The sequence below is a fragment of the Trichosurus vulpecula genome, chromosome 3 (genome assembly GCF_011100635.1).
Source record: "Trichosurus vulpecula isolate mTriVul1 chromosome 3, mTriVul1.pri, whole genome shotgun sequence".
Taxonomy (NCBI): Eukaryota; Metazoa; Chordata; class Mammalia; order Diprotodontia; family Phalangeridae; genus Trichosurus; species Trichosurus vulpecula.
This window is the reverse complement of record NC_050575.1, coordinates 292,149,109-292,175,462: the sequence shown is the minus strand read 5'-3', so window position 1 is coordinate 292,175,462 and position 26,354 is coordinate 292,149,109. Positions and strand designations below refer to the sequence as shown.

The window sequence follows — 26,354 nt, the reverse complement described above, 5'->3', positions numbered from 1 at the left end:
CACAAAATAGATACGGAATAATTTATGGAAAGAGAGCACTTGTAGTGGAGAAGATCAGGGAAGACTTCATGTAAAAAGTACAATACAACATAATAAACATTTATCCAGTGTACAATACAGTAAACATTTATTGAGTGTTGGGCACTGTGCTAAGCACCGGGTATACAAATAAAATAAAGAAAAACAGTGCCTGCCTTCAAAGAACTTACATTCTAAGTGGGGGGAGGGGGAGACAATACAAAAAAGGAAGCTAAAAACTGGGGTAAAAGGATGGAGGAACAAGGTACCACAATGATGATCATGAAGGAGCATAATCATTATGGTGTTAAACCAAGTAGAGTAGCTGGTGGGAATTGATGAGCCCGTTGAACTTCTGGGCCCTCTTTAAAGAGAGGCTTTGCGAGGAATTTTTTTGCTCTGCCCTCTTATCCTCCAGTCAGAGAGACAGAGGGCAACTGATGGTACTGATGAAATGTGAAGGTAGTGCTTGAGTTATGGCTTGTAGGAAGCAAGACACTCTGTGAGGCGTAGCTGAGGAAAGGGAAGAAAAGTGACCCTGCAAAAGCATGCAGATAGGAGATGGAGTGCTTTGTGTGAAGAACAGGAAGAAAACCAGTTTGGCTAGATCATAGAGTGATGGATGCGGAGTAATATGTATTGAAGTCAGAAACATAGGTTGAGGTCAGGTTGTGAAGGACTCTAAAGTTTTTTAAAAATATTTATCCTGGAAATAATAGGGGAGACTCTGTAGCTTGCGTAGTAAAATGCCATCATCAAATCTGCGCTAAAGGAAATTGTTATAATAGCTTTGTGGCAAGATGGATTGGAATGGTAAGGGACTTGAGGCAAGACCATTTAGGAAGCCATCGTTAGTGTCTTAGAGAGGTAATGAGAGCCTATACTAAGGCTGTTTCTGTGTGAGTAGTGATAAGGGGATACATGCAAGAAATATAGAGATATTCAATATGCTATCCTTACTAAGGCAGGAATAAGTACAATTTATAGTAAAAGTTTTAGTTCAGTATTAAGCTATTAGGGATTAGAAGTAATTAAAGCTTTAAACTGCACAAAGACTTTTGGGACACATTGTAGAATGATTTTCAGTGGGGATTGGGTATCATAATTAATTCGATTAATTTTGTTAAATATTTAATTAAGGGTCTGCTACATGAAAGACACTTTGCTGGGCACTAAATATAGAAAGATGAAAAATATAGTTCTTACCCCCCAGGAAGCTTATAATCTATATATTCTACGTAGAACATATGGACAGATGATTTAATATAGGTAGATAAGTCAGAGCAAATGATAGAATATCATAGAGCAAAAGAGGGATATAGACAAAATGTTATAAGAAACATGAAGAGGGAAAGAACATTTTGGGGCAAGTGTATTAGAGACCTCATCTTGGGGGAAGAGGTACCTAATCAGATCCTTGAATTCATTTTTAGTTACTTTTTGTCTTTTATGCTTCTCTGTAGTCATCACACCATTTCTTGTAGCACAATAATATTCCATTACATTCATGTACCACATTTTGTTTCGTCATTGTTCACTTGATGAGCATCTACATTGTTTCCAATTCTTAGCTGTCATAAAAAGCAGTGCTTTAAATATTTTGAAGTATATGGGGACTTTTTTCTTATTGATAACTTCCTTAGGGTACAGTAACAGAGACTCAGGTTTAAAGGGTGTGGGCATTTTAGTTAATTAATCTTCATTTTTGCCAATTTGCAGAGTGTGGGGTGAAACCTCAGAGTTGTTTTGGTTTGCATTTCTCTCATTTTCAGTGATTTGAGGAATTTTTTTTCATGTGTTTTTGAATATTGTACAGTTTTTCTTTTGTGAATTATTTGTTCTTATCTTTTAACATTTAGCCATGAGGGAATGGTTATTAGCCATCATACTCTCACACTTATGTGTACGTTTGTATTCATATTCATATAAGTGTATGTTTGTGTGGTTGTTTATGTATCTTGGATACCAAACCCTTGTCAGAAAAATTTGATACAGAGATTATTTTTTCCCATTTGACCACTTCTTTTCTTATCCTAGATCCATTAATGTTATCTGTGCAGAAGCTTTTCAGTTTAAGGAACAGATTATATGGTTTTGTTTTCTTAGCCAATCTATCACTTTTTCATTTTACTGGATTATTTAATCCATTCACATTTAAAGGTATGAGTTAGATTTATATTTTCCTCAATCTGTCTTTAAATTTTTTTTCTAGTGATGATTTTTTCCCTCTTCTGCTGTAAACACAGTATTATGTTCCTTCTGTTACTTTACTTCAATTCAGTAAACATTTATTAAGTGCCTGTGAGGGAGGAAGTGTGCTAAGTGCTTTAATCTTTTTAGGGTGGCTTTGTTCCTGTTGCCTCACTTCTCCTCACCCCTGATCCTCTCTTCTCATGTGTTACCCCTTTCCCCTTAGGGTTTACTTTCATTTGCCTGCTTTTATCTGGTCATATGTTTCTTTCTCCTGTTTTTTCCTCTCAGTCAAATAGATTTCCCCTTTCTATCTTTTAGCTAGTCCTAGTTTGCTTTTTTCATTTCATTTTTTTGTGCCTCTTTCCAAAAGAAGAATTCTCTCTTTTCATTATCCATCATCTCTTTCTGTTTACTCTAGACTCTCATTCTCTGATTCATGGCTCCTGTAATTATCTGGTATCTCTCTTTTCTCTGTATTCTTCATGCAATCAAATCTTCAAAGATATGCATTCCAGGCTCTCCCTTCTAGGTGCTTTCTGCCACTGAATAATAAGGCTCACCCCATAGATTCTCCTTTCCGTATGTCTCATTCCCAGAACAATGCTAGTCATTACAATGTCAGAAAACATTGCCCCATAGGGCCCCTCTCCTACCATGTGTTTGTTTATATAGCCTACCACTGATCTATATTCTCTTTTGTTGACCTTTTTCTCTACATTTGGTTAGAATCCTCCTCCCTGTGTCCAAACTCTCCCATTCTTCCAGGTGCCACTTTCCCCAGGGGTTCTAGCTCCCACCTCCCAGGACAAGTAGACTTTTCAGGCTCCAAATTCCCTAGGCCTAATCCAGTGTAAGGTCCTCATCTCCTTTTATGAACCATTTCTCTTCACACATAGGACCATTCATCAGTGGAACCCCTGTCCCATCCCCGCCCCCCCCCCCCCCACCTGCAAAGTAAGGCCTCTTTCCTTTCCCACCCCTTCAGCCTTTTCACCTTCCTCTTCACCCACTCCCCTGTGTAGGCTTTTCTATTTCTGAGACCACAGTGGTTACCTTCCCCTCATTGCTAGCCCTTCATTTGAACCCCTGCCCCCCCAATCCGCCTTCCAACTCTCCCTGTGACTCACTCCTTTCTATCCTCCTTCCTTCCTACCCCCTTCTAGGTATCCTTCTATAATTGTAATTATAATTGTTGTAAGCTAGTCCTTCAAAAAAAACCCCAAAAAGCATTGATTCACCTGTAGGCTGGCTTGTCACCATTCTATTGTCTGCCCTTAATGCTCTCTGTCTGACTGTTCTCTATTATCTCTTCCAGAGATAAGAAGTCTCTTCCTGGTGTGTCTCTTGTCCCTGTGGCAATTATGTCCTTGTGCTGCATTTATTATTTCTTCTTGCATTTCTATTGTTTGGAGTGTTTGAGAAGCAAATAATCTCTTCATTTCTGGTTTTCTTTTAAAAAATATTTTGAACTCTTCTTTACTGAATGTCCATCTTTTGTCCTGTATGATTAAGCTCAGATTTATAGGTTTGGTCACCCTGGGCTGCATCCTGAGCTCCATTGTTCTCCAGAACACTTTATTCCATTCCTTCCTCCTTTTTTCAGTGGATACATAGTCTTGCATTATTCAAATATCCTTTCCTCTGCATTTGAAGGTCTTTCTCCTCTTGGCTTTCAGAACTTGTGTTTCTGAATTTGATTGTTAAATTTAGCCACTATGGGTTTGTAGCCTTGGGTTTTTTTTCTGAGGGGATCTGTTACTTGTTTACATTGGAATTTCATTTTTTATGTTCAGAAATTCTGGGCAGTTCTCTTCTGTTATTTCCTTCACTATGGTGTTAAGATTTTTTTTGTCCCATCATTCTTCTGGAAGACCTAAGATCCTTAGGTTGTTTCCACATCCTATCTTCAAGATCTGTATGTTTTGCTTGCATAGGGAGCAAATTTTCTTTTAACGTCCTTGTTTTTTGCTTTTTTTCTAAATTCTTCTTCACGTCTATGTATTACATTTCCCAGTCTATTGTTCTCTCTTTTGTCTTTTTGATGATAATTGCCATTGCAGATTCAAGTTTTTCTTGAACTGCTCATTATTTTTTCTGTGTAGGACATACATTTTGCTCTCATAATTCTCATTTCTTTTTTAAACCATTCAGGAACAGTGTGTTCTGTGTCCTGCGTTCTCAAATTCCACAGGGCCCTCTGTCTCGTCGAGTGTTAGATCATTTTCCTTTGTTTTTCAGTATTTATTCATAGATGCTTGAACTCATCTCTGAAGGTTATATCACTCTGACAGAAGAGTGGAGGGTGCTCTGGAGTAGGGAGAGACTTTTGCCAGGGAGATCCTCCAGTAGGCCATTGCAATAGTCTCCATTTTGAGAGGAAGAGGAGAGGAAGTAGAGGCCTCAATTATAGGTGGCCTTCTGAAGGACAGTTTAGCCACAAAAGGGAGAAGAGATATGGGACGATAGCCAGTGGGGATGGATGGATTTTGTGAGGACAGGAGAGACATGTTTGTATGTAGTAGGGAAGAATCCAGTAGATAAGAAGTTGAAGGTAAGTCAAAATGGCAACACACTCTACTTGGCTGAAGATCTTATGTAGAAATACAGCTTCCAACCACTGCTTACTTTTTTTCTTCCCTCTCTGCTATTGACTTCATACACTCTCTCTTTCCTTACCTACGTAGCATCTTTTGAACCTTTATGTTAGAATTAATGCCTTCCCTCAGCAGCATTATATTTCAGCTCAATTCTGTAGTTCAAATTTTAACCTTTTAACACTTTTTTCCTAGATATCACAGTTGAATGAGAAATTTCCACTTTTTTTTAAAACAAAAAAACCAAACCCATTTAGTTAGCACTAGGACAAAATAATAATAGTATTACAGATACTAAATATATAAGAAAAGTTCATAAATAATGAAGAACATCACTATCCACATATAAAACTCTGTCATACTTTCTCGCTGTGGCACTGTCAGTATCTGTGGTAGAATGGGCACATATGGGAATCTGACGAAAAAAAAAGCACATGAGGAAAAAAGCCCACGTTCTTGGGATACTTCAGAATTCTGGATTGAATATTTTGGTGTCATTCTGCACCACATGAAAATGCTTCTCTGCTTATGTTTGTCTATTGGTCTTTACCACTCTTCATCTGAGGAAAACCTACTCCTTTTCTCTCCTATACTGGAACTGTAGCATTTACAAGCTCTTTGAACGTGTCACCATCCTTAAAAGGGTGTTTAAAAAGTGTGACTTTTTACTCTGATTACCAGCCCCCTTTAAGCTAGAGAACTCCAAAGCTCATCAGATGCTCTATCCCCAGCCTCTGTGGCCCAGCTCAGCCAGGTAGGGACTCACCTAGGTGCTCTGTTGTCCAGTCTGAGTAGGGCTCTTAGCAGCCCAGCTCAGGTTGACTCCTTAAACAAGACAAACTTGCCAGCTTAACAGACTTTAGAACAGCTGTGATTCTTGTCCCATCACTCTTGTTTTCTTTTTTAAAATTCTGAATTTAACCCCCTCACCAAAAATATGTTTCCATGACCCATCAGAACACAAAAGAATATTCTTTATGAAACCATAAATCTCTATTTAATGCCATTTGTATCTTTTAAACACATAATAAATTCTATCTATTACTTTCAAAACTGCTGCTTGTCTGTGCTCTTTTCGGTACTTTATTGTTCTGTGGATTTTTAAACAATATGTTTGTGGCTGTCTTTTCATCATGGCTATTGCTAACTGCTACCCTCCCCAGGGTTTCATTGTAGGTTGTCATGAGGCATAACTGGTCATTGCATTGATCAGAATTCCTAAGTCTTTTAAAACTCTGTTCATTCATTCATTCATTCATGTTACATTTTAAGTTCCAACTGTCTCCTTCTCTCCCTTCCCACCCTGCACTAGAGAAGGCCACCATTTGACACAGATATATATATATATACACACACACACACACACACACACACATATATATGTATATATATATATATACATATATATATATGTATATACGTACACACGTGTGGGCAAACAGACGCACACAAATAAATATGTAAGACCATACTATGCATACTTCTTTTTATCAGTGTTTTCTCTGGATAGCATCCCTTCTTAGGTCCTTTGTAATTGATTTGTGTATTTATAATACTTGAACTTAGTCATTCACAGTTACAGAATTCCTAAGTCTTTCAAAGTTGTTTTTCTTCATAGCATTGTTGTTCTTTTCTAAGTTATTGTGGCTTTTGGTATTTCTTAGAGCCTCATAATATTCCATGATATTCATATATTCTCTATTTGTATAATTATATCATCTGTATTACTTATGTATCTTATCGTTATAATAGTCAATAAACTGTATTAAGACAGAGTCCATATCTTATCTAAACTCTTATTTCCCTAGTGCCTGACAGAATCGCTCCATAATATTATTCCAATCTGGACACATGGCCAACTTTATCTCCCTTACTTCCAGCTTGAACCCTTCAGTGCTAGTGGGTTGGGCTGGTCACTGTCCCTGCCTCGATGTTCATGTCTCTGTCTGCTTGTACCACTCCCCTCATTCAGCTTGCCTGTAGTCTCCTCCCATTCAGCATTCCGTTATCACTGTGCTTGATGATCTCTTTTGGAGAGAGAAAGATCCTGATCTCAGGACCTTTTGCTATGGCATATAGAAGCTGAGGAGGAAGAAGACTGAAGGAGTTCTGTAGCTCTTATCAGTACCACTCCTGACATCTGTATACTGCCATGTATTAGAATTTATTTCTCGTGTGTGTGTGTATGTGTGTGTGTGTGACACAGATACACACATATTTTAAAGTTCCTTGAAGTCAGGGAACATATAGTATATTGTGGTATTTTTTAATCCTCAAAGTGCTCAATAAATATTTTCTGACTTTATTATTGATCCACATCAAATGTTAATGGCACAGTAATTCACATTTATGTAGCACTTTTAAGATTTGCTGAATGATTTCCTAAATAGCCTTGTGAGTTTGGTAAGCTAAAGCATTATTATCTCTTTTTTTAGATGAGGAAACTGACCCTCTGTGAAGAAACTCCCTTTTTTTTCTTTTTCTTTTTTAAAACAGAAAGCTTCCAGGAATAGAAGTTAAGTCATTCACCTATGGTCATAGAGTTGTAAGAGTTAGAGCCAGGATTCAAACCCATGCCTTCTGTCTACAAATTCATACTGTTTCCATTTTGCTGCTTAACCTAACAGATTAAAGATGTCTTAGGAATTAGAGTGAAGTGTAAATACTATTTACCCCATATTCATTTTTTCTCCTCTAACCTGACATGGGTTATACATCAAGTATTTATATTATATGGATTTTATATGGATATTACATGGATTGTGTGGATTTTTCTTACCTAGAAATCCTTTTGTGTATTTTCTAAACTTTGAAATAATTTAAATTAGAAGAATAGTCCAAGAGAAAAGTTGAGCCAATGGGATTGGATAATTCTCAAGATACCTGATCCCTGTGACAGTAATGAAACCTTTTAGATTTACAGTGAACATTTGCTGAACTTCTGATGTCTGACAGTGTATGATGTTCCTCATAGACTATTCGGGCTTACTGATTTTGCATTCTTAGCCTTCCTTTGTGGTGGTAAAGTCATCCTGCAGCTTTCATTTGGAGTGGCGTGCTACCTCATGCAAAGTATCTTTGTCAGTTAGTTTTCCTCTTTGGGTTTCTAGCAACCATAAATTCTTCCAAGGTCAGGCCAACTGGTTTTTATCCATTTGAGTCTTTGTCGAATTGAGAATCCTTTTTTATGGACCCTTTTACACTTTTCTTTTTGAGATTAGACTACTAGAATTAGTGGTTTGTGTTTTTAAGTGAATTATTGTTTGTTTTTTTTTTTTGTGAACAGAAGTCGTCAGACATTGAAAGTCAGAGAACACAATGTACTGGGTCCTTATGTTGATGGGCTTTCTAAACTGGCTGTCACAAGTTACAAGGTAAAGACTGTTTATATGAAATTCTAATTTATATTGTCATGTTTTGTTGTTTCAGCTTTCCTGTAACCAATTGTAACTTTTATAAGGGTGAGGCCTCATTAGGAAAGAAAATGTGTGTACTATTATCATGTAACTAAGAAAAAGCTTTTCCCCCCAACAGAATTGTCTTTCTCTGCACACTTTCCCCCATCTCTCACTCCCACCCCTTTCTTTATTTTCCAAAGGTAGAGTTGCTAATAGGACGTATGATGGAGAGTAATATTTCTGATGAAGGTGTGTCTATAGCTAGGCTAATTGTATTAACTGTTAGTTGATTATTTAGAATTTAAAGTCTGTTTTCAGATCTAGGAGTGTTCTTCCTATCTAACAGTGATTTGTTTTTGTTTTTTGAGGATCACATGAAATACGATGTATGTGAAAGTATTCTAGAAAATAGTAAAATGAGGCAGCACGTTGTCAAGTCAACAAGCATTTATTTGTTCATTCGTTCATTCGTTATTTTCAAGTAACCTTGGGCAAGTTATTTCATCTCTCTGATACTCATTTGTTTATTTTAAAACTGAGGGTGTAGGAGTAACTAATCTCAGAGGTCCCAGGCAGTTATTTTTTTTAAAGTGGTATTAATTTTATAGCAAAGGCCACTTGAGATTTGCTAAAGCATTTGAGTTTTGCCTCAGACACTTGACTTGCACTTCAGCTTTCTCAGCCTCAGTTTTCTCATCTGTAAAATGGGGATAATAATAGCACCTACTTCACAGAGTTATTTTGAAGATCAGATAAAATAACAATGCTTTGCAAACCTTTTAGTGTTATAGAAATGTTATTATTATGGAGACAATAGTAAGAGAGGAAACTTTTTATAGAGATCTTAGAGAAATCACAAAGTTTAAAAATATTTTAATTTTTAGAAACCAGATACTATATCAGATACTGGTAGGTAAATGTGGGCTGAGTAAAATAGTACATAAGGCTTATCATCATCAGATTTAATCCATCTTAAATCAAGTTTGACAATTTCCAACTGCTGCCCTTTTTGGTTTTTATTTTGCTGATCTTTTTTTTCTCATTTTCCCATTCTCAAATCATATTTATCTGACCTTTTTTATAGTTAATGTTTATGGTTCCAAGAATGTATTTCTGTATCATGTTGAGTAGTTTTCCTCAAAGATCTTTTTTCTCATTCATCATTGTCTCTGTTTGCAAATCCTGTTCTGTTACAAGAAATGCCATTACGCTGAATATCTCTGTACAACAAGAAAGTATTGAATCCAAACCATGGACTGGGAATCAAAAGATTCTCAGTTTTTTAAAAAATTCATTCAGATAGAATTTGAACAATTTCTTGGAGTTCTTTGGAGTGGGATTTTATTATTTTAACTTTCAGTGATTTCATATAATTTAACTTTTCTTCTTAAGGCCTTTTGCCTTGCTAGGCTTACCTTTTAGTTTCTTATTTAGCAACGTGTGTGTGTGTGTGTGTGTGTGTGTGTGTGTGTGTGTGTGTGCGTGTGCGTGTGCATGCGTGTATGATGGCCTGTTTAAAAATTTTTGCTTCAGGTAAGACTATTTTTTACAAAATTTTACACCGTTCAACATGTTGAGCAGTCCTTGAATTTCTTCATTTCCATGTTAGTGTTAAATGAAATACCTAATGTAGCTGGTATAAATTTTATTAGATAAAAATTTGAAACAAGTGGTTTACTCCACAACTTATGTTTCCCTCGCTGGACTATTTTTATTATTAACATGAATTTTCTTTATTAATGTCCATTGTGCCTCCAAATCGCAAACTATTTATTTCATTCAGTGGGTCTTAGCTTCCTCTTCTTCAGAGCCCAAGACCCCTCTAAATTATCTCCTTTTCTCTCTTCCATTGTTCCAATCTCTGAGGAAGAGGTTTCTCTTCTTGCCAATGCCACTTCATCTTTTTTGGACCCTTGATCTTCTTCGTTGTTCTTTTCTCCAGGAGTCTGTCCTTTTGATATTTCCTTCTCTGTCTTGTGTTCAACCTTTTCTCATCCACTGATGCCCATAAACATACCCAGGTCTCCATCTTTAAGACACCTTCACTTGACTCTGCCATCTGCTCATGGTATCCACATAGATCTCTTCTTTTCACCCCCAAATTCCTAAAGTCACCTGTATCTCCCACTTCCTACTCATTTTCTCACCCCTTTCTAATCATGCTTTAGACCCTACCATTTTGAAACCACTCACTCGAGAGTTCCCAACAATCTTTGAGCTGCCAGTTTCGTCAGCCATTTTTCAGTCCTTTTTATCCTTGCTACCGCTTTTGATAGTGTTGCCCATTCTCTCCGGCGTACTCCCTTGGCTTTTCTTCAGTCCTTATGACTCCTCCTCTTCACTTGCCTTTGCCAGCTCGTCAGTCAGTAGGCATTTAGTAAGCACCTATGTGCCAGTCCCTGGGAATATTTAACTATTCAAATGATCATGCTCTAAATGTTTCCTCCAGCATGCGCACTGCAGCCCATCCTTTGTGACTCTCGTCCATCTATGTCCTGACAGAAGGTCATGAGAGGGCCTCTACCCAACTTGGTGAAAGCCTTCCTCGCTTTCTCCTGCTATCCCAAGGATGGAAGTGGAGCACTCAGGCCCTTTGCCCCCAATCCCGGGTCCTTGCCACATGACCAGCCCATGTTTCCTTCCTGTTGTTTAAGTTCCTTGTTGATTGCACGCTGCAGCCTGCTTATCCACCTTGTGCGCCTCTCTTTTGTCTTCCCTATAGGTTTCTTATCCCTCCGCGTCTTCAAGGAAAAGCTTTCACGTGTCAGGGATACCACAGGGGCCGTGCGTTGTGTTTAGCAGAGTGCTAGATTTTGAGCAGTTGAAGTTCTTCCCTCAGATGCTTTTTAGTTGTGTGGCCATTGACATTTCACTTGGCCTTTTTGACCTCCATTTTCCTCTTCTGTAAAATGGGTATAAGATTGTTATGCATCCCTCCTGAGATAATAACATATACAAAGTATGTTAAAAACAATAAAGCAAAGTAAAAATGTCAAGTGCTTTTTTCTATTATTAGAGGAGATTTCTCTGTAGTTATGGGTTGGCCTTTGTGACCCCTGAGGTACATTCAGACTCTGAAACCCTAGGACCGGGGTGTAAGGACTGGAACTGTCACTTGCTAGCTCTGACACTTAGTGTGATTCACTTAATGACTAGGATTAATATTCTTTTTTTTTTGAAATTGGAATAATATTACCTGTCCTTTTTGTCTCATGAGTCTGTTTTTAGGTTCAAATGAGATAAGATTTGTAAAAATGCTTTGAAAAATCCTCCTCACACCTTAGTAATTTAATTTACTTCAAAACTCTGATCTGAAGTTAAGATCTACATTACTTCACATTTTGCTGTGCAAAAGAGAACAGAAACAAAATTATATATGAAACTGTGAACTTCTATTAGAAGTATATTTTAATTTGAATTAAATTTTTTTCAGTGATCAGATGTTTATTTCTTTCTCCCTCACACAACCTTGCCCCACTGGATTAAAAAGAAAAATAAAAGCCCTTTAAAATAAATATGCATAGTCAAATAGAACAAAATTCCATATTTGGCCATGTCCAAAAATGTATTTTCGCCTCTGCATCTTGGACTCATCACCCTTCTGTCAGGAGGTGAGGTAGCAGTCTTCATCATCGATCCTCTGGAGTCATGGTTGATCATTGTGTTGGTAGGGTTCTTAAATCTTTAAAATTATTCATTTTTACAGTGTTGTTATCATGTAAATTGACCTCCTGATTCTGCTCACGTCATTCTATATCACTTCATACAAATCTCGAGGTTTGGGGGAATTCCCACTGCTCTGCAACATTGCTGCTCTGAGCAATATGGAGGTAGAGGGGAGCAGCATCTTTACTCTCATTACAAACATATTTATTCTATTGAATTTTATGATCCATGAGCATTTTATTGTATTCCAAACTGGAATCAGTGGACTGGCCTAGGCAAGCCTGGCCCGGAACAGCTGGAATATAAAAAGTATTGGCAAAGTACTCTCAGTGTTCAGAGGCAGTGGAGGAAACCTTAGTGGAGGGCTTTGGTATTTTAGTCTTTAGAGGCTTGTTTTTCAGTCATGTCTGACTCTTCATGATGCCATTTGGAGTTTTGTTGGCAAAGATACTGGAATAGTTTGCCATGTCCTTCCCCAGGCCATTTTACAGATGAGGAAACAGAGACAAACAGGGTTAAGTGACTTGTCCAGGGTCACACAGTTATTAAATGTCTGAGACTGGATTTGCACTCAGGTCTTTCAGACTCCAGGCTTGGCACTGTCTCCACTGCACCACCCAGCTTCCCCCTTTAGAGGTAGATAGGACCAGTGTCAAACTTTCACAGCAGTCTGCTGACCTAGCCAGCAGCAGAAGGAGAAGAGAAAACTTCTCTTCTACTCCTTCCTTAAAGGGGAGCAGTCATTAGAAATCCAGGGACAGATAGAGATAGGAAGATGATGCTATCACATCAGGTGAGCCCTGTGGCATGTCACTAATGAACTATTTCCAGATTTCCATTGATCTATTAGCCATCAGCCAGCCATGTATCCACCTCACTACTGATCTTCCAACCCACAATGACATTTGATTTTGTCCCCGAGTTTATCTTGGTAGACTTTGTCATGTTTTTCATTGAAAGAGTTTGGATTTGGTGTCAGAGGCCTTGGATTCTAAGCCTGGTTCAGCCCTTACTGTCTGTGTGACCTTGCACACAGACTGCTAAACTTCTCTGGCTTATGAAGGGGTCATATTAACTGGCTTCTCCATCTGTGATTCTAGATATACCATGGCTTCCTCATTTGCTAGCTTTACCCCTGTAGCAACTGACAAAAAGAGGCTATTAGGGTAGTTTGGTATGATTCCTTGTCGTGAAACTATACTGACTCCTAGTGATCCAGCATCACGTTTCTAAGTGTTTACAAACCATGTTTATAGTCTATTCAAGAACCTTCTTAAAAAAAGAAGAAACAAACTTCTTGACAGAGAGTATCACAAAGTAGTAAGTAAAGTATCCTAGGTGTTACTATGAAGTGGATCTAAGGTAAGCTTTGACTCCTCTAAGAGATTCAAGATGATGAGTTAGTTCTTAAACCTGAGAATAAAGCCAGTGTTAGATTAATCAGTGATTGACAATTGTATAGTAATTGAATGTTTCATTAATAACATGTAATGTTTATGCTAAGCTATTTTAATGATTAGGTATTTTTTCCTTCAAAAAATAGTATAAGAACATTTTAATTTTTTTCTGTTCTTCAGGCATAACCTGTTAGCGACATGAAGCCATAACCAAAGCATCACCACTCACCTGTTTGTGGTGGCTCACCCCAATAACAGACAGAGTGGGAATCAATAACTTTAATGTAAAAGAGAATTACTTACATTTCAATTTCAGTTCATATTTGTAAAGCTGGAGGTCCTGTTTTGTTTCTTGCTTATGAAAATTTGCATGCATCTTATGCATGTGTTTTTTTTTTGTCACTTAAAAGTTATCGTTAAAGAATAGGACATTTGATTTTCTTACTTATTACCCTCCTCAACCACCTTCAGAAACTCAAAAAATTATTGCTTAAATTTCTGTCTCCTAATTCAATTAAGTTTAAGCTTTCTGTATTTCAAAAAGTAGCATTCCATTTCTCTAGAACTCATAACGAGTATTAAGACTCTTTGGAGAGAGCTCCAGGCCTCAAATGGCATTGCTAACATGTATCAGTAGAATGATTTTAGATGATTATCTTGTTCTGTAAATCTCATATAGTATCAACCATCAACTTTTGAAAAATTTGAAAACAAAGGTAAGAAATATCAAAAGTTGAGCTAACTTCAGAGAAGGTAGATATTCACATATTTGTACATGTCTTGCAGTGGGCGTGAACAAAAAGAGCACAATCTTATCTGTTCCATAGGTCAGTACAGCAACGTAATTTAAGGACCCAATGCTCAAATTCTTGCCAGATTCAAGTTAAATTTAGAGCCCTAGAACTAGGTTTCATTCATAGTTTTCAGTGAAACCGTCAGTGGTTACTCTCTTGGCTGGTGCGTTTTGAATAGGCAAAACATTTTTATGAGCAAATGGACTTGACTGGGCCATTGGTTTTGGTGTATTTTTTAAAAATACAGTTCTATAGAATGTTCAGTGTTCCTTGGACAAGCAATGAAATGAATCATCTAATGTTTTAAAATTTCTGTATAGGATATTGAGTCCTTGATGTCAGAAGGCAATAAGTCTCGAACAGTTGCTGCAACCAACATGAATGAGGAAAGCAGTCGATCCCATGCAGTTTTCAAAATCATCCTGACACATACTTTGTATGATGTGCAATCCGGGGTAAGTGCAACAGAGCTAGTTTTCATATACAAGGACTCATTCTTGTTCCTGGTGTAAGGGCACCCACTGTTTACCTTACTTGTGTAGTAAAGGATTATAGATTTAGAGCTATAAAGGACTTTAGAGGCCATCTAATGTAACTTCCTCATTTTTTGGAAGAGGAGGCTGAAACCTAAAAAGCTGCAGTTCCTTTCTTAGGTTCACATAGACAGTAAGTGGCAGCACAGACATTTGAACTCAGGTCCTCAAACCCAAAACCATTGCTTTTTGCGTTGCCCGTGACCAGCAGAACGTGTTTTAAAAGATAAAATCTGAGCCAGCATGTATCTGAATTTAAATTGCTGTGATGGCTAATTTGAAAAACATTGATATGAAAGTGTGAACAAAATTATGGTATCAGATTTAATGGTGATAATTAAGAACAATTACCCTTCCAAAAATAGCAAAATTAAGCTTGCATAAGGCTTGAGAAGACAGGAAGTGAACTAAGGAAAATCAATTCTAGGCTGCATCTAAGTATATTTAGCTAAGGCACAGTGCAAAGTTTCCCCGCAGCTCTCCAAGTTTTAGTGGTGACCTGCTTTTCGTGGTGTTATTTGAAAAGATGACGATATGTTATAACATCATTTTAGACCTATTTGAAGGGTGCCTAGGAAGTTGTAGGGGGAGGGAAGGTGATGTTTGAATGTGAATATTGCTATAATGTTGTATATTTTTTAAACTTATTGAGAAATTTATTTGGTTCCAATTCTTGTTTTTCTCTCCTTTGTAGAGTAAATTGAAATTTTTCCTTTCCTCTGTTGAATGAATTTCAAATACTGTAAAGCTAAAATAAATGACTTGGCCATTGAATTGAGCAAACTCAGCAGAAACTCATTAAGTACCTAATATGCTCAAGGCACTTCAGCAAAAAGTGCTATATTTTAGGATAAATGTCTTAGTTTTTATTTAATTTAAATGTAAAGCAAAATTATACTGAATCAGTTTGATGTAGGTGAGTTCAGTTGATGCATGCCTCTCTATTAGGTTAGATGCATTATCTGTTATTTCTGAGAAGGATTGATATTTGGCCATAGGTTGTGATGTACTCTCTGTTGCTTTTGAATGTGTCTGTGTGAGTGGGTCATCTCACCGTTTTTGTGTGTGTGAGTGATTCTGTCCTAAAATTTTAGGTTTATTTTCATGATTCACTTTTGTTTTAGAAGGTGCAGCTTTGCTAGTCCTTCTCTGATGGCTCATTGTGGTGTGGAGGCAACCATTACATCTTGAAAATAGTTGCTGGCAAGCTCTGATTGGTATTAACCAAACAAGAAAGGCTTAGAGTGCAGGTCCAGTGATAAGCTGTTGTATAAACACCAGCCTGGCTAAATTAGGAGAGCCTCATTGCCAGAAGATTGACCACCATGTAATGAACTGTTTTTGATCACAGGAATTCGGGAACTTATCTGCTAATAATAGTTGGAAGGGACTGTGATCTGTTTCTCTGGCTAATAGGCGGAGTACCCATTCCAGTGAAATCATAGCTCTTCTGAAGAGTTGAGTTAAGAAAATAGTAATCAGAAAGTCAGCATTTCAACTAAACTGATACTCTTCTCCCTACCCCACTTTTCTTGTTCCTTTGTTTCTACCTCTATGCCCTTTGGCACTGCAGACGGGGAAGGGTGTTCTGTATAATATTGTGGGCCATTTTGTATTTTTCTTTTGTTTCATGGGTTGCCATGGCCAAAGAATTCATCACCAAGAGGCTAGTCTCCTGGTCCTCAAAAAGCAGTCACAGTCTTTTGCCAAGATTCTATCTGAAGCCTTTCCAGCATGATGGAACCTGCTAGAGCTGATGCTCTGCTGCCTCTGTCTAAACAAACTTTACTTTCATCCCTCACTGAAGACTCGGTGGAAAAGCTGAAGACTGTTGAAAGAAATTCATGAGGTTATTGAAGATATTTGTGAAAGTGTAGATATAATTTTAAAATATAAAAACATATTTTATGTTTAAACATCAAAGGTACTCTGTCCCCTTTTATAGGCAAATTCATTTTGGTAGGTTAATGGGCCTCTGTCTTTAGCAAAAACCCCATCTCTTGCACATCTTTTCTAAGGTGTTTCTGCCTATTCATTATAGTTTAGTGTTTTATATAATAAACTCCTTAAAATTGAGATTTGTTTTAATTAATTAAGATTCTTAGTGATAGCTTAGTGTGTTCATGAAGCTAAGTCTATGATAGATAAGTATTAGTTTTTACCTGTTCTTGATAAAGAAACAATATGTCCACAAGGAGTTTGGTTAGCAGATCTTCTAGGTAGGAAATAATCTGCTTCTTTCTGACTTTGAATTCTATTTATTGAAATAGGACCAACTCCTTTTTGTTACTGTTTGTCTTATTCTCTAGACATCAGGAGAGAAGGTGGGCAAACTTAGCCTGGTGGACTTGGCAGGCAGTGAGAGAGCCACCAAGACAGGAGCTGCGGGTGACCGGCTGAAGGAAGGAAGCAACATTAACAAGTAAGGGTTTTAGAGGCTTGCTTTCCTGTTTGTTGGTAAGCAGCTTTGAAAATTTGGTGTATTTTTTTTTTAAATTTCAACATGCTTTCTATTAAGGCTAAAGGGTCTAGTAGATGGATCTAAGAGCTGGGAATCAGCATCATTTTTTATATACGAAAGGGATCTGGTAAGCCTGTTTCCAGTGGTAACTGAGCTTTGAGTATTTTCCAGTGGTGGTGGTGTAGTTATACTGAGCCATCCTTACCATCTCCTAATCTCCTTCATAACCAGTGACATTTTTTTTTTCAGTGGCAGATGGGTTAGAATTGCAGTCTAGTAGTCTTGGAGTGCAGTAAGCTAATTGGTCTATATAAAGATCTATCCATTAATGTCCTTTACAGCCTTGTGTGTTAACTAATTGAACATTTTCTAATCATAACCGACTCATACTACCTTTCTATTTTTGGTCTATACAGAGCAATGAGTACTTCATAATATTCACATAACATGCTATATTTATTAATTCCTTCCTGTACATAGAGGTTGTCCTAATTCTGCCATACTTTCTTTTCTGGGCAGTTAAACAAGCCAGGTTTGGAGTTCATGGTCAAGTATGTCCCCAGTGGGGATTGACCCTGGCTGACGTAACTAGTAGGTCAAGTTTTGATCTTTCCAAGCATCCCTGTAATTTTTCCAGAACCAGTTTGCTTCCATTCCTTGTTCTGTACTAGTTCTCCATCTCCTGGGTAATTAGAGATGTGAAGGTAACTTCCACATCCATTATGTCTCTCGAAGCTGCCCATGTCCATAATGTGACTGGTGATCTCACAAGTTAGCCCTTTCTCCTCTGGCTTCTTCCTGTACTTGTTTGGCCTGAACCCAACAACACGCATTAATAGCAGACTGTTCATGAGGTAGTGATAGGACAACCCCAATTGGGGCTTTCTCCATGCTGTTCATATGCCAACTAATTCCAGCTGGTGAAGAATACAAACACCTTTTTTAAAATGGCCACACACCATCTCCAGTCCTTTGAGTCAGCCCCTTCATCCTTCAACTATAAAGTCTCAGTGTCCAAAACAGACATGGATAGGACTGATTATGTCATTGGGTTAATCCATTATAACCTACATGCCTCCTCCGCAGCAGAGAATTCTCTTCCTGGCATCTATATATCTCCTAATAAATCTTGGAGAAAACCTTTCTTTTTATAATTGGAGCCCTTGGACCTGGAGTGACAGATATCTTCCACCTACTCCTTTAGATCCTCCCATTTCAGCCAAACACTCAACATATGGAAGACTTGATGTTTTGGGCATTGTTCCACATCTGTGGACTCCCATCTCTGAAAAAGAGCTTGTGGTGGTGTCTTTTCACCTCTTCTTTGGGGCCAGGCTTGCTCCTTAAACTTTTGCATTGAGTTTCAATAGTTCTGTGTTGTTCTTTCCATTTATATTGTAGTCATTTTTCTGTTAAAATGTTGTATTGATGCTTTTAAAAACATATTATTTCACTTCTCAGTGATTTCCCAAACTTAATCCAATTCTTTCTTGTAACAAAAAAATTACATCCAAGCAAAACAGGTATGTTAGCTTTATGCCCTGTTCTACAACTGTAGTCCAGCATCTCCATACTGACAGATATAAGGCATGCCTTAGGTGATTTCTAAAATCACCATCGATCATTGCACTCATCAGAGGGCTGAAGTCTTTTAGTGTTGGGTTTATTTTAATAGAAAAATTGCGAAGGATTGTTTTTCTCCGAGGAGTTCTCTGACATAAGCCTCTCATTGTATTGGTCTTGTTTTTGGTGATTTTTTTCATGTAGTATCTACATTAATGGTAGCTAGCCTTGTAAGTGTGCAGCAGGCTAACGATTTCCACCATAGACTTGAATGGAGACTCTTGAAGAAGTAGTTTGATTTGCTTAGCAATAGTAGAAGTATTAATTTGTAGTTTCCATAGGCTTGCAATTGAATGCCATTATGCTGACCACAGTGTCACTCAGATGTGGGCCCAGTCAATCTTGATGAATGTGTTAAGACATTTTATCTCTAGATTTTTTTTTTGCTTACCAGTGTTCATGACACCCTGCAGGTCCCTCACCACCCTTGGTCTGGTTATCTCAGCCCTTGCAGATCAGGGTGCTGGAAGAAACAAGAACAAATTTGTTCCATACCGTGACTCTGTCCTCACCTGGCTCTTAAAAGTAAGTGATTTTTTTTTCTTCATATTTTTAATGGAAGAGAGGGAGCAAAAGAATAAGGACAGAATGTTTTGGTGTCTAGATTTACAGTCAGAATCCTTCCTGTGTGTGAGGTCAAACTTCTGGATGAAGTGTCTGCAACCCTCCTTGATTTTCTCCTGTTTGGAAGGCAGTGAGGTGGCACAGTGTATAGAGCGCTGGGCCTCAAGTCAAGAAGGCCAGAGTTCAAATCCAGCCTCAGACACTTAATAGCTCTGTGACCCTAAGGAAGTCACTTAACCTCTGTCAGCCTCAGTTTTCTTAACTGGAAGTTTGTTAAGAGGATCAAATGAGAGAATATTAATATTAGCCACAGGCCTGGCACATAGTGGCATTTAATAAATGCTTATTCTTTTTTCCTCCCCATTTTCAGTGGAAGCCAGTATCATTTGCAGCAACCTTCTTTCTCAAAGCTCACATAGTTCTTTTTTTCTATACCCCACTAATATGCCTGTTGTATAATATTGTGTTTTGTGTTACCTGTGTCTAGGTCTACTAAGTCCAATGAGGGCAGTGGCCTTAGTTTTTAGACTTAAAAACAAACAAAACATAACTTTGTAGTTCCCTCATTACAGGCTTTAGTTACAGGAGGTGCTTAATGTTGGTTGAATTTGTTGAGTTGGATTTTACTCTGCGTTTTGATTCCAAGTTCACAGCCTTTTCTCCCACAACATGTTAATTCTAGGTGTGCAGCAAGTAGTAGCTAGCACAGTTATTTTCAGGAGGAAGAGAGAGATTAAATTAATTTTCTTCATACTAGAATGTTTTTCTATGCAAAATTTTTATGCTAATGTGCATTAGTTATGAATATTTAATCATTGATAGGCTTGTTTTATTGTTTTTTAAGGAATACGTGCATTCTGATGTATGCGTAATGTATCAAATGGCTTTTTTAGGCCATTTTTCATCCTCCTTTTCACCCTCTTTGCTAGGAGACATCATAGAATAGTTGAAAACATGCCAGATTCAATTAATCAAGAGACCTGAGCTCTCCCCCCTAGCTCCCATCACTCCTAAGCAGCTCTGTGACCTTGGGTGAGTCACTGAGCTTCTTTGACTCTTGGTATTCTTTCTCATCTGTCAAACCTTAAGCTCTAAAAATCTCAAGATCCTAAAAGTTCAATTCTTTTCATGTTTAACTCCCTTTGAATTTGCTACTTCTGAAGCAGAATTTGTCTAATTCCACAGAGTAAATGAAGGACTTTCCTTTTTGTTTGAAAAAGTTCCAACTCTTTTGTTGTTATTTCCTTTTTCTGAGCGACTTCAGCTATTTTCAGTGTAGGCAGAATATTTTGTTGCTTTAAAAGTCACAGAGGGCTTTTAAAATATCAAGTATTTGTTGTTGGCCAGGTTTCCTTTCCTCAGCATAAACTGAAGCACAGTATGTGCAGTTTGTCACTGTGGCATTTATTGTTGTAGATCTTCTTTTAGCCAATAGCTTTGGTAGCTCATGGGGGCTAACACTATGTGGTTGTTGAAGGGCCCCACCTACCCCAGTGTTGCTGCTACACAGATTGGCCAACCGAGTTGGGATCTTTAGAAGCAACTCTTGAATCCCATTAATGTGTGTGGGACTCTCCTTAACATTATTAGGATATTGTCCAATGCAAGTGTGTCAGAAATGTTAGATTGGCATCTATAAATGAAGCAGTCATCAAGCTTGGGGACAGAGAGCTTCTCAGAAAGCCGTGATCTCTCCCAGCCCAAAATAACCAGCTTTACCACTCTTTCATTCCTTCTGGCGTATTTTCTGTCAGGATAGAATGCCTTTATTTGTGTTTCTGTAGCAAACTGAATTGTGAGTAGTGGATGTGTAAATAGATTTTGGAGTATTAGCTATTAAATCTCTGTGGGAACAGGAAGGGGTAGGAATCATCTGATCTAACTCCCTTGTTTTAGAGATGAAGGTAGTGACGCCTGAAGAAATTACATGATTCCCCTAAAGCCAAAGATTTAATTTTTTGGTAGCACTAGAATTAGAACACAGGTCCTTGGACCTATGAGTCAACTACCACTAAAAGGATTATATTCTAGGAATGAGGCAAAGCATGTATGAATATAGAGAGGTGTAAGAGATAGCAGTTTTGAGTTTTGGGCATAGCTAGTAGTCCTGTTTGGCCAGAATTTAGCATGCAGCATGGAGTGTAATGTGAGATAAACTTGGAAAGAAAGCTCAGTGCTAGATTATGCAAATCCTTAATTACCAGGCTAAGGAGGCTGGTGGTGGTGTTTTTTATAGGTAGTGGTGGTGTTGACTGCAGCAGCAATATCAGTAGAAGCAGTAGTAGTAATAATAATAAACAACTGTAACAACTAAGCTTTAACTTTGCAAAGCACTTTAAATAGGTCAGGTTACTGATGAGGCTAGCCCCTTAGGTGTTACCTCATTTTATAGACATCCAGTCTGAGGCTTGGCCAGGTTTAGTGGCTCACCCATTCTCGTACAGCTCGGGAGACAGGCAGGACTGGAGCCTGTGTTTCCCCACTCCGGGTCCACCGTTCTTTCATCTTTGCCATGCAGGTGAGTGACACAGGCAGACCTTGGTGCCAGATGATTTGCCATCCCACTTACCGTGAGTCCCTCTCACTGTAGTGATTGGTTCAGGTTTAGCTGGAAAAACAGCAGGTCGTGGGGTTTTGAGCTGGTGGGAGCCTTTGAGGTGGTACAGACCAATTCATCACTTGGCTGATGGGGGACCTGTGTCCTGAGAAGTCCTGCAAGTGACAAACCCGTGTCATCTGACTCCAGGTATTCTGTCCTATATCGATGTCCAGGGGGAGTCAGTTTATTTAAACTAGCATTTATTAAAAGTTTACTGTGTGTGAAGGAGGGATATAAAGACAAAAAACCATCCCCTCATTGTTGGCCCTCTCTTGGGGGTGAAGGATGGTGGTTAGGAAAGGTTCATGTAGGATATAGCTCCTGGGTCTCATTAAAAGGAACCTGAGCAGGGAGTGCATTCCAGGCATGAGGGTCATGAAGGACAGAGTCTTTGGCAAGATGTGATGTTGAATTCAGGAACAGTTAGGCCAGTTAGTTTGGTAACAGAAAGTATGTAAAGAGGCATGATATGAAATGACTGTAAAGGTGGGTTGAATCCAGATTGTGGAGGGCCTTAAATGTCAAACTGAGGATTTCTTTTTTATCCTAGTGATAATATGGAGCTAAGTTAAATTTTTGAAAAGAGATTCGTGTGGTCAGGCCTGTGCCTCAGAATCATTATTATTCTGTATGTGTGGGGGGATAGGCTTCAGAAATATAGAATCTTGAACCAGGGAGAACCAGAATATAATAGCCTAAAGTATACAGAATACTTATGCTTGCTTCCTTTTTTGAGCGGTACCTGTGGAGTAGGTGCTATAGGTATTATTTTTCTCATTTTGCCAAGGAGGAAACAGTCTCAGTGAGGTCGGGTGACTTGCCTGTGGTCGCATGGCTAGCAAGCAAGCCCCAGAGGCAGGCTTTGAGGGCACAACTTTCCTGACTTCAAGTCTGGTTTTCTTTTCTTTTTGGGGGGGGCGGGGGTTGGCAGGGCAATTGGGGTTATGTGACTTGCCCAAGGTCGCACTGCTACTACATCTGTCAAGTGTCTGAGGCTGGATTTGAACTCAGGTCCTCCTGACTCCAGGGCCTGTGCTCTACTCTCTGCGCCACCTAGCTGCCCCCGAGTCTGGTTTCCTTTATCCCTCATACAGCAAGCCTTTTCTTGATTTGACTTTTGTGGGAAATGGGTATTGTAGAGCATTAAGTAATTTATATTTTTAGATTTTAAAGTGAACTGAAATGTCTTGATTTTATCTTTTGGAGTCTTTCTGATATTCTTTTATGTTTTGTTATATAATTTCAGAGGTTCAAATAAGGATTGTTGGTAACCAGAAGCTAGCAGTACTTTGTCACCATACTATTTTATTACCGTAGAACCCACAAGATCAGAAAGTATCCCTTTAAGAATTGTGGGAGGAGGATAATCTTCGACCACATCATTTTGTATGTTAGCCCAATCATAAATGAAATGGTGCTTTGGTTATTTAGTACCTTCTTGGGAGACCTCAACACAAATCTCGATTTTACAGGAAAACTAGATTATATTCACCCGCCAGTGAATATATGCTGAGGTATAATAATTTTATTAGTGATGGATAAATTGGCTTTTCTAATGACTAATTATGCCAAGCAAACCAGTTGTAGGGTTTTTTTTCTTTATGTATAATTAAATGAAGAATTCCATCTGCTGTAGTAGAATGCTCATTGCATTGTGGGTTAAGTGCCTGAAGTTTGGTCTGGCTCTGCCCTTAACTGACTTTGTGGCCTTGGAGAAATCATTTCACTTCTCTAGCTTTCATTTTTCTCCTCTGTAGGATGAAGCGGTTTGAATAGTCTTTCTTCGAGTTTACCGAATCGGAACATTCTATGATTTTATTATTTTTTTCTCCTTTAGGATAGTCTTGGGGGTAACAGCAAGACAGCCATGGTGGCCACTGTCAGCCCCGCAGCTGATAACTATGATGAGACCCTTTCAACTCTGAGGTACGCCGACAGAGCCAAAAACATCGTGAACCATGCAGTAGTGAATGAAGACCCCAATGCACGAATCATTCGGGATCTCCGGGAAGAAGTAGAAAAGCTCCGAGAACAGCTCACCAAAGCAGAGGTACAGACACCTTTTAATAACTGGTTTATGATTCCTGTTGTTCCTATAAGAATCCAATAAAGTGAGGGTTTGGGTCGCATTCCCTTTGTCCTTCAGGTAATGGCCTTTTCCATTCAGGAATTCTATATTTAAGTTGGGACTTTGTGTGTGAAGTGGGAGTTGAGGCGAATTTTGAATAAAAGAAGGAAAATTAATTGTAATACATGACATGGCAGGTTATTAATTAGTCGCCAAGCTTTTATTGATTCCCTATCATGTGTCAGTCCCTGTGCTCTGGAGAGAAAAAGGCAGAAAGGAAGCAAACCTTGCTTTCTTGAAGCTTACACTCATAGGTGTAGGGGGTGGTATAGCAAGATAGAACAAAGGGAAATCAGTTATTTTTGAGCCTAGAATTAAGGCAGTGGGCAAGTCAGTTTAACCAACATTTACTAAATGTCTAGTATGGGCTAGGCATTGTGGGTGCAAGACCAAAACAAAACCGTCCCCTTGTTTACCGAGAGATTAATCCAACCTTGAAGGGATACATCGTGTACACAAATAAGTAGCAGATACAGAGGGGATACAAAAGCATTATGGGAGGAAGAAAGTTCTAATCTCTAATGTATGGTAGGCCTAGGGTCAAGAAAGGCTTTGTTCAGTAGTGGTATTGGAACTGTGCTTTGATGGAGGCTAGGATTCCATGAGGAGGAGTTGAGGAGGTGATATATTCCAGTAATGAGAGAGCACTTGTACAAAGGTAGGTAAAAATAGACTTTTTTTTTTAAATGGGGAGGGGATGTGGCATGAGTGGGTATATTTTAGGAATATCACATTGGTAGCTGTGTGAAGGATGGATTAGAGAAGAAAGAGGTTAGAGGCCTGAGAAGCTCAAATTTAGAGACATCTCCACTCCAAATGTTCAAACGGACTATTTGTGCCCGACCTGTGGTAGAACCTTCTGAGCTTGTGCTGGTCTGATCAGCCACAATCAGACACACTGTACCTTGACTCTTAACATCGTGATGTCCTTTTGGTCCTCTTTGAGTATGAAAGATGGCAGTGAATGAGGTGAGAGTCGGTAACGATTTGAACTAGTATAGCAGCTCTGTCAGTGCAGAAAATGGGTAAGATGTCCTCATGCCTAAAATGCTCTCCCTCCTCACTTTACCTCTTCAAAACTCAGCTCAAACACCTTCAGATACCTCAAATGTCTTCTGCAAGAGGCCTTTTAGAGCTCGCCCCCCTGATAATCTCTTTGTTCTGAATCAACCTTCCATTTATATGCTATATACAGCTTGCATGTGTGATTTTTGCCTATTTTCTCTCTCAGTAGGCTCTTTGAGGGCAGGAATGGTGTTTCTACTTTTCTTTTTATCACCAGAAATTTACATTGTGCCGAGCACTTAATAAACTTTTAATAAATGCTTGTTGACTGACAACAATGTGGAAAGTTTTGGAGGGAGGATTGGCAAGTCTTGGCATTTAATTGGCTATTGCAAATGAAGGTGACCCTAAGGTTTTCCACTTAGGAGGAAGATGGGTGCCATCAGTTTAAACAAGGAAGCTTAGATTACAGTGCATCTTGGAGGAAATAAGAGTTCTGTCTTAGAGATGTTGAGATTGAAATGCCCTTTGAGACACCTGGGTAGAGCTGTCTGTCGTGCAGTTAGCAGTACAGAATGGGACTTCAGAAGAGAGATTAGAGCTAGCAGCATAGATTTGAACATCAACAGATAATAAATGAATCCATGAGAACAGAAGAGATACCAAGGGTATCTTAGACTAAGAGAGGACCCAGGACAAAGCCTTTGCTGATGGGCACATTTAGTGGGTGGGAGAAGAATGATGATGAGGGTTCAATACCGGGTGCTGAGAATAAGTCACCAGGCAGGAGGAGAACTAAGAGAGGAATGCCCCAAAAACAAAGGAAAAGAGAGCATCCAGTCTACAGAGTAAAAACTTTAGGGAAGTCCGGGGTGATGAGGACTGAGGAAAATGCCATTGGATTTATCAGATATTGCTGGTAACCTTGGGGGGAGCAACTTCAGTCCAGTCCTTAGGGTTGGAAGTGAAATTGTAAGTGGTTTGAAATGAGTGACATAGAAGGAAATGGAAGCAATGAATGTGGATGGTGGTGATGATGATAGCTATAACAGCATATGGCATTTTAAGATTTGTCTAGCACTTTACAAACATTCTCTCATTTAACCCTCAGAACAACTCTGGGATGTAGTTGTTATTAGAGCATCTACATCCCCATGTTATAGATGAGGAAACAGAGACAGACAAACATTAAATGAAGTTCTGAAGTGTCCAGACTTGAACCCAGATTTTCCTGACTCCAAGTCTAGTGTTTTATCTACTGCAAAGCCTTAGAACTCAGCTTGAGGTGATGGCAAAGTTAATTGAAAATCTTTAATAGATTAAGGAATTAATTAATGGAAAACATTTATTAAGCACTTACTGTTTGCCAAGCTCCATAATA

General features: G+C 38.5%; 1 protein-coding gene across 1 annotated transcript in view; it reads left to right on the top strand.

Annotated features, from left to right (window-relative positions):
• KIF13B (kinesin family member 13B) overlaps nucleotides 1–26,354 on the top strand; it is a 248,738-nt gene that overhangs the window by 90,196 nt on the left and 132,188 nt on the right. The window contains exons 7-11 of the mRNA XM_036752476.1: nucleotides 8,092–8,179; nucleotides 14,381–14,515; nucleotides 16,903–17,015; nucleotides 19,091–19,202; nucleotides 23,678–23,890. Coding sequence (XP_036608371.1) covers nucleotides 8,092–8,179; nucleotides 14,381–14,515; nucleotides 16,903–17,015; nucleotides 19,091–19,202; nucleotides 23,678–23,890 — 661 coding nt within the window. The remainder of the gene's footprint in view (nucleotides 1–8,091; nucleotides 8,180–14,380; nucleotides 14,516–16,902; nucleotides 17,016–19,090; nucleotides 19,203–23,677; nucleotides 23,891–26,354) is intronic.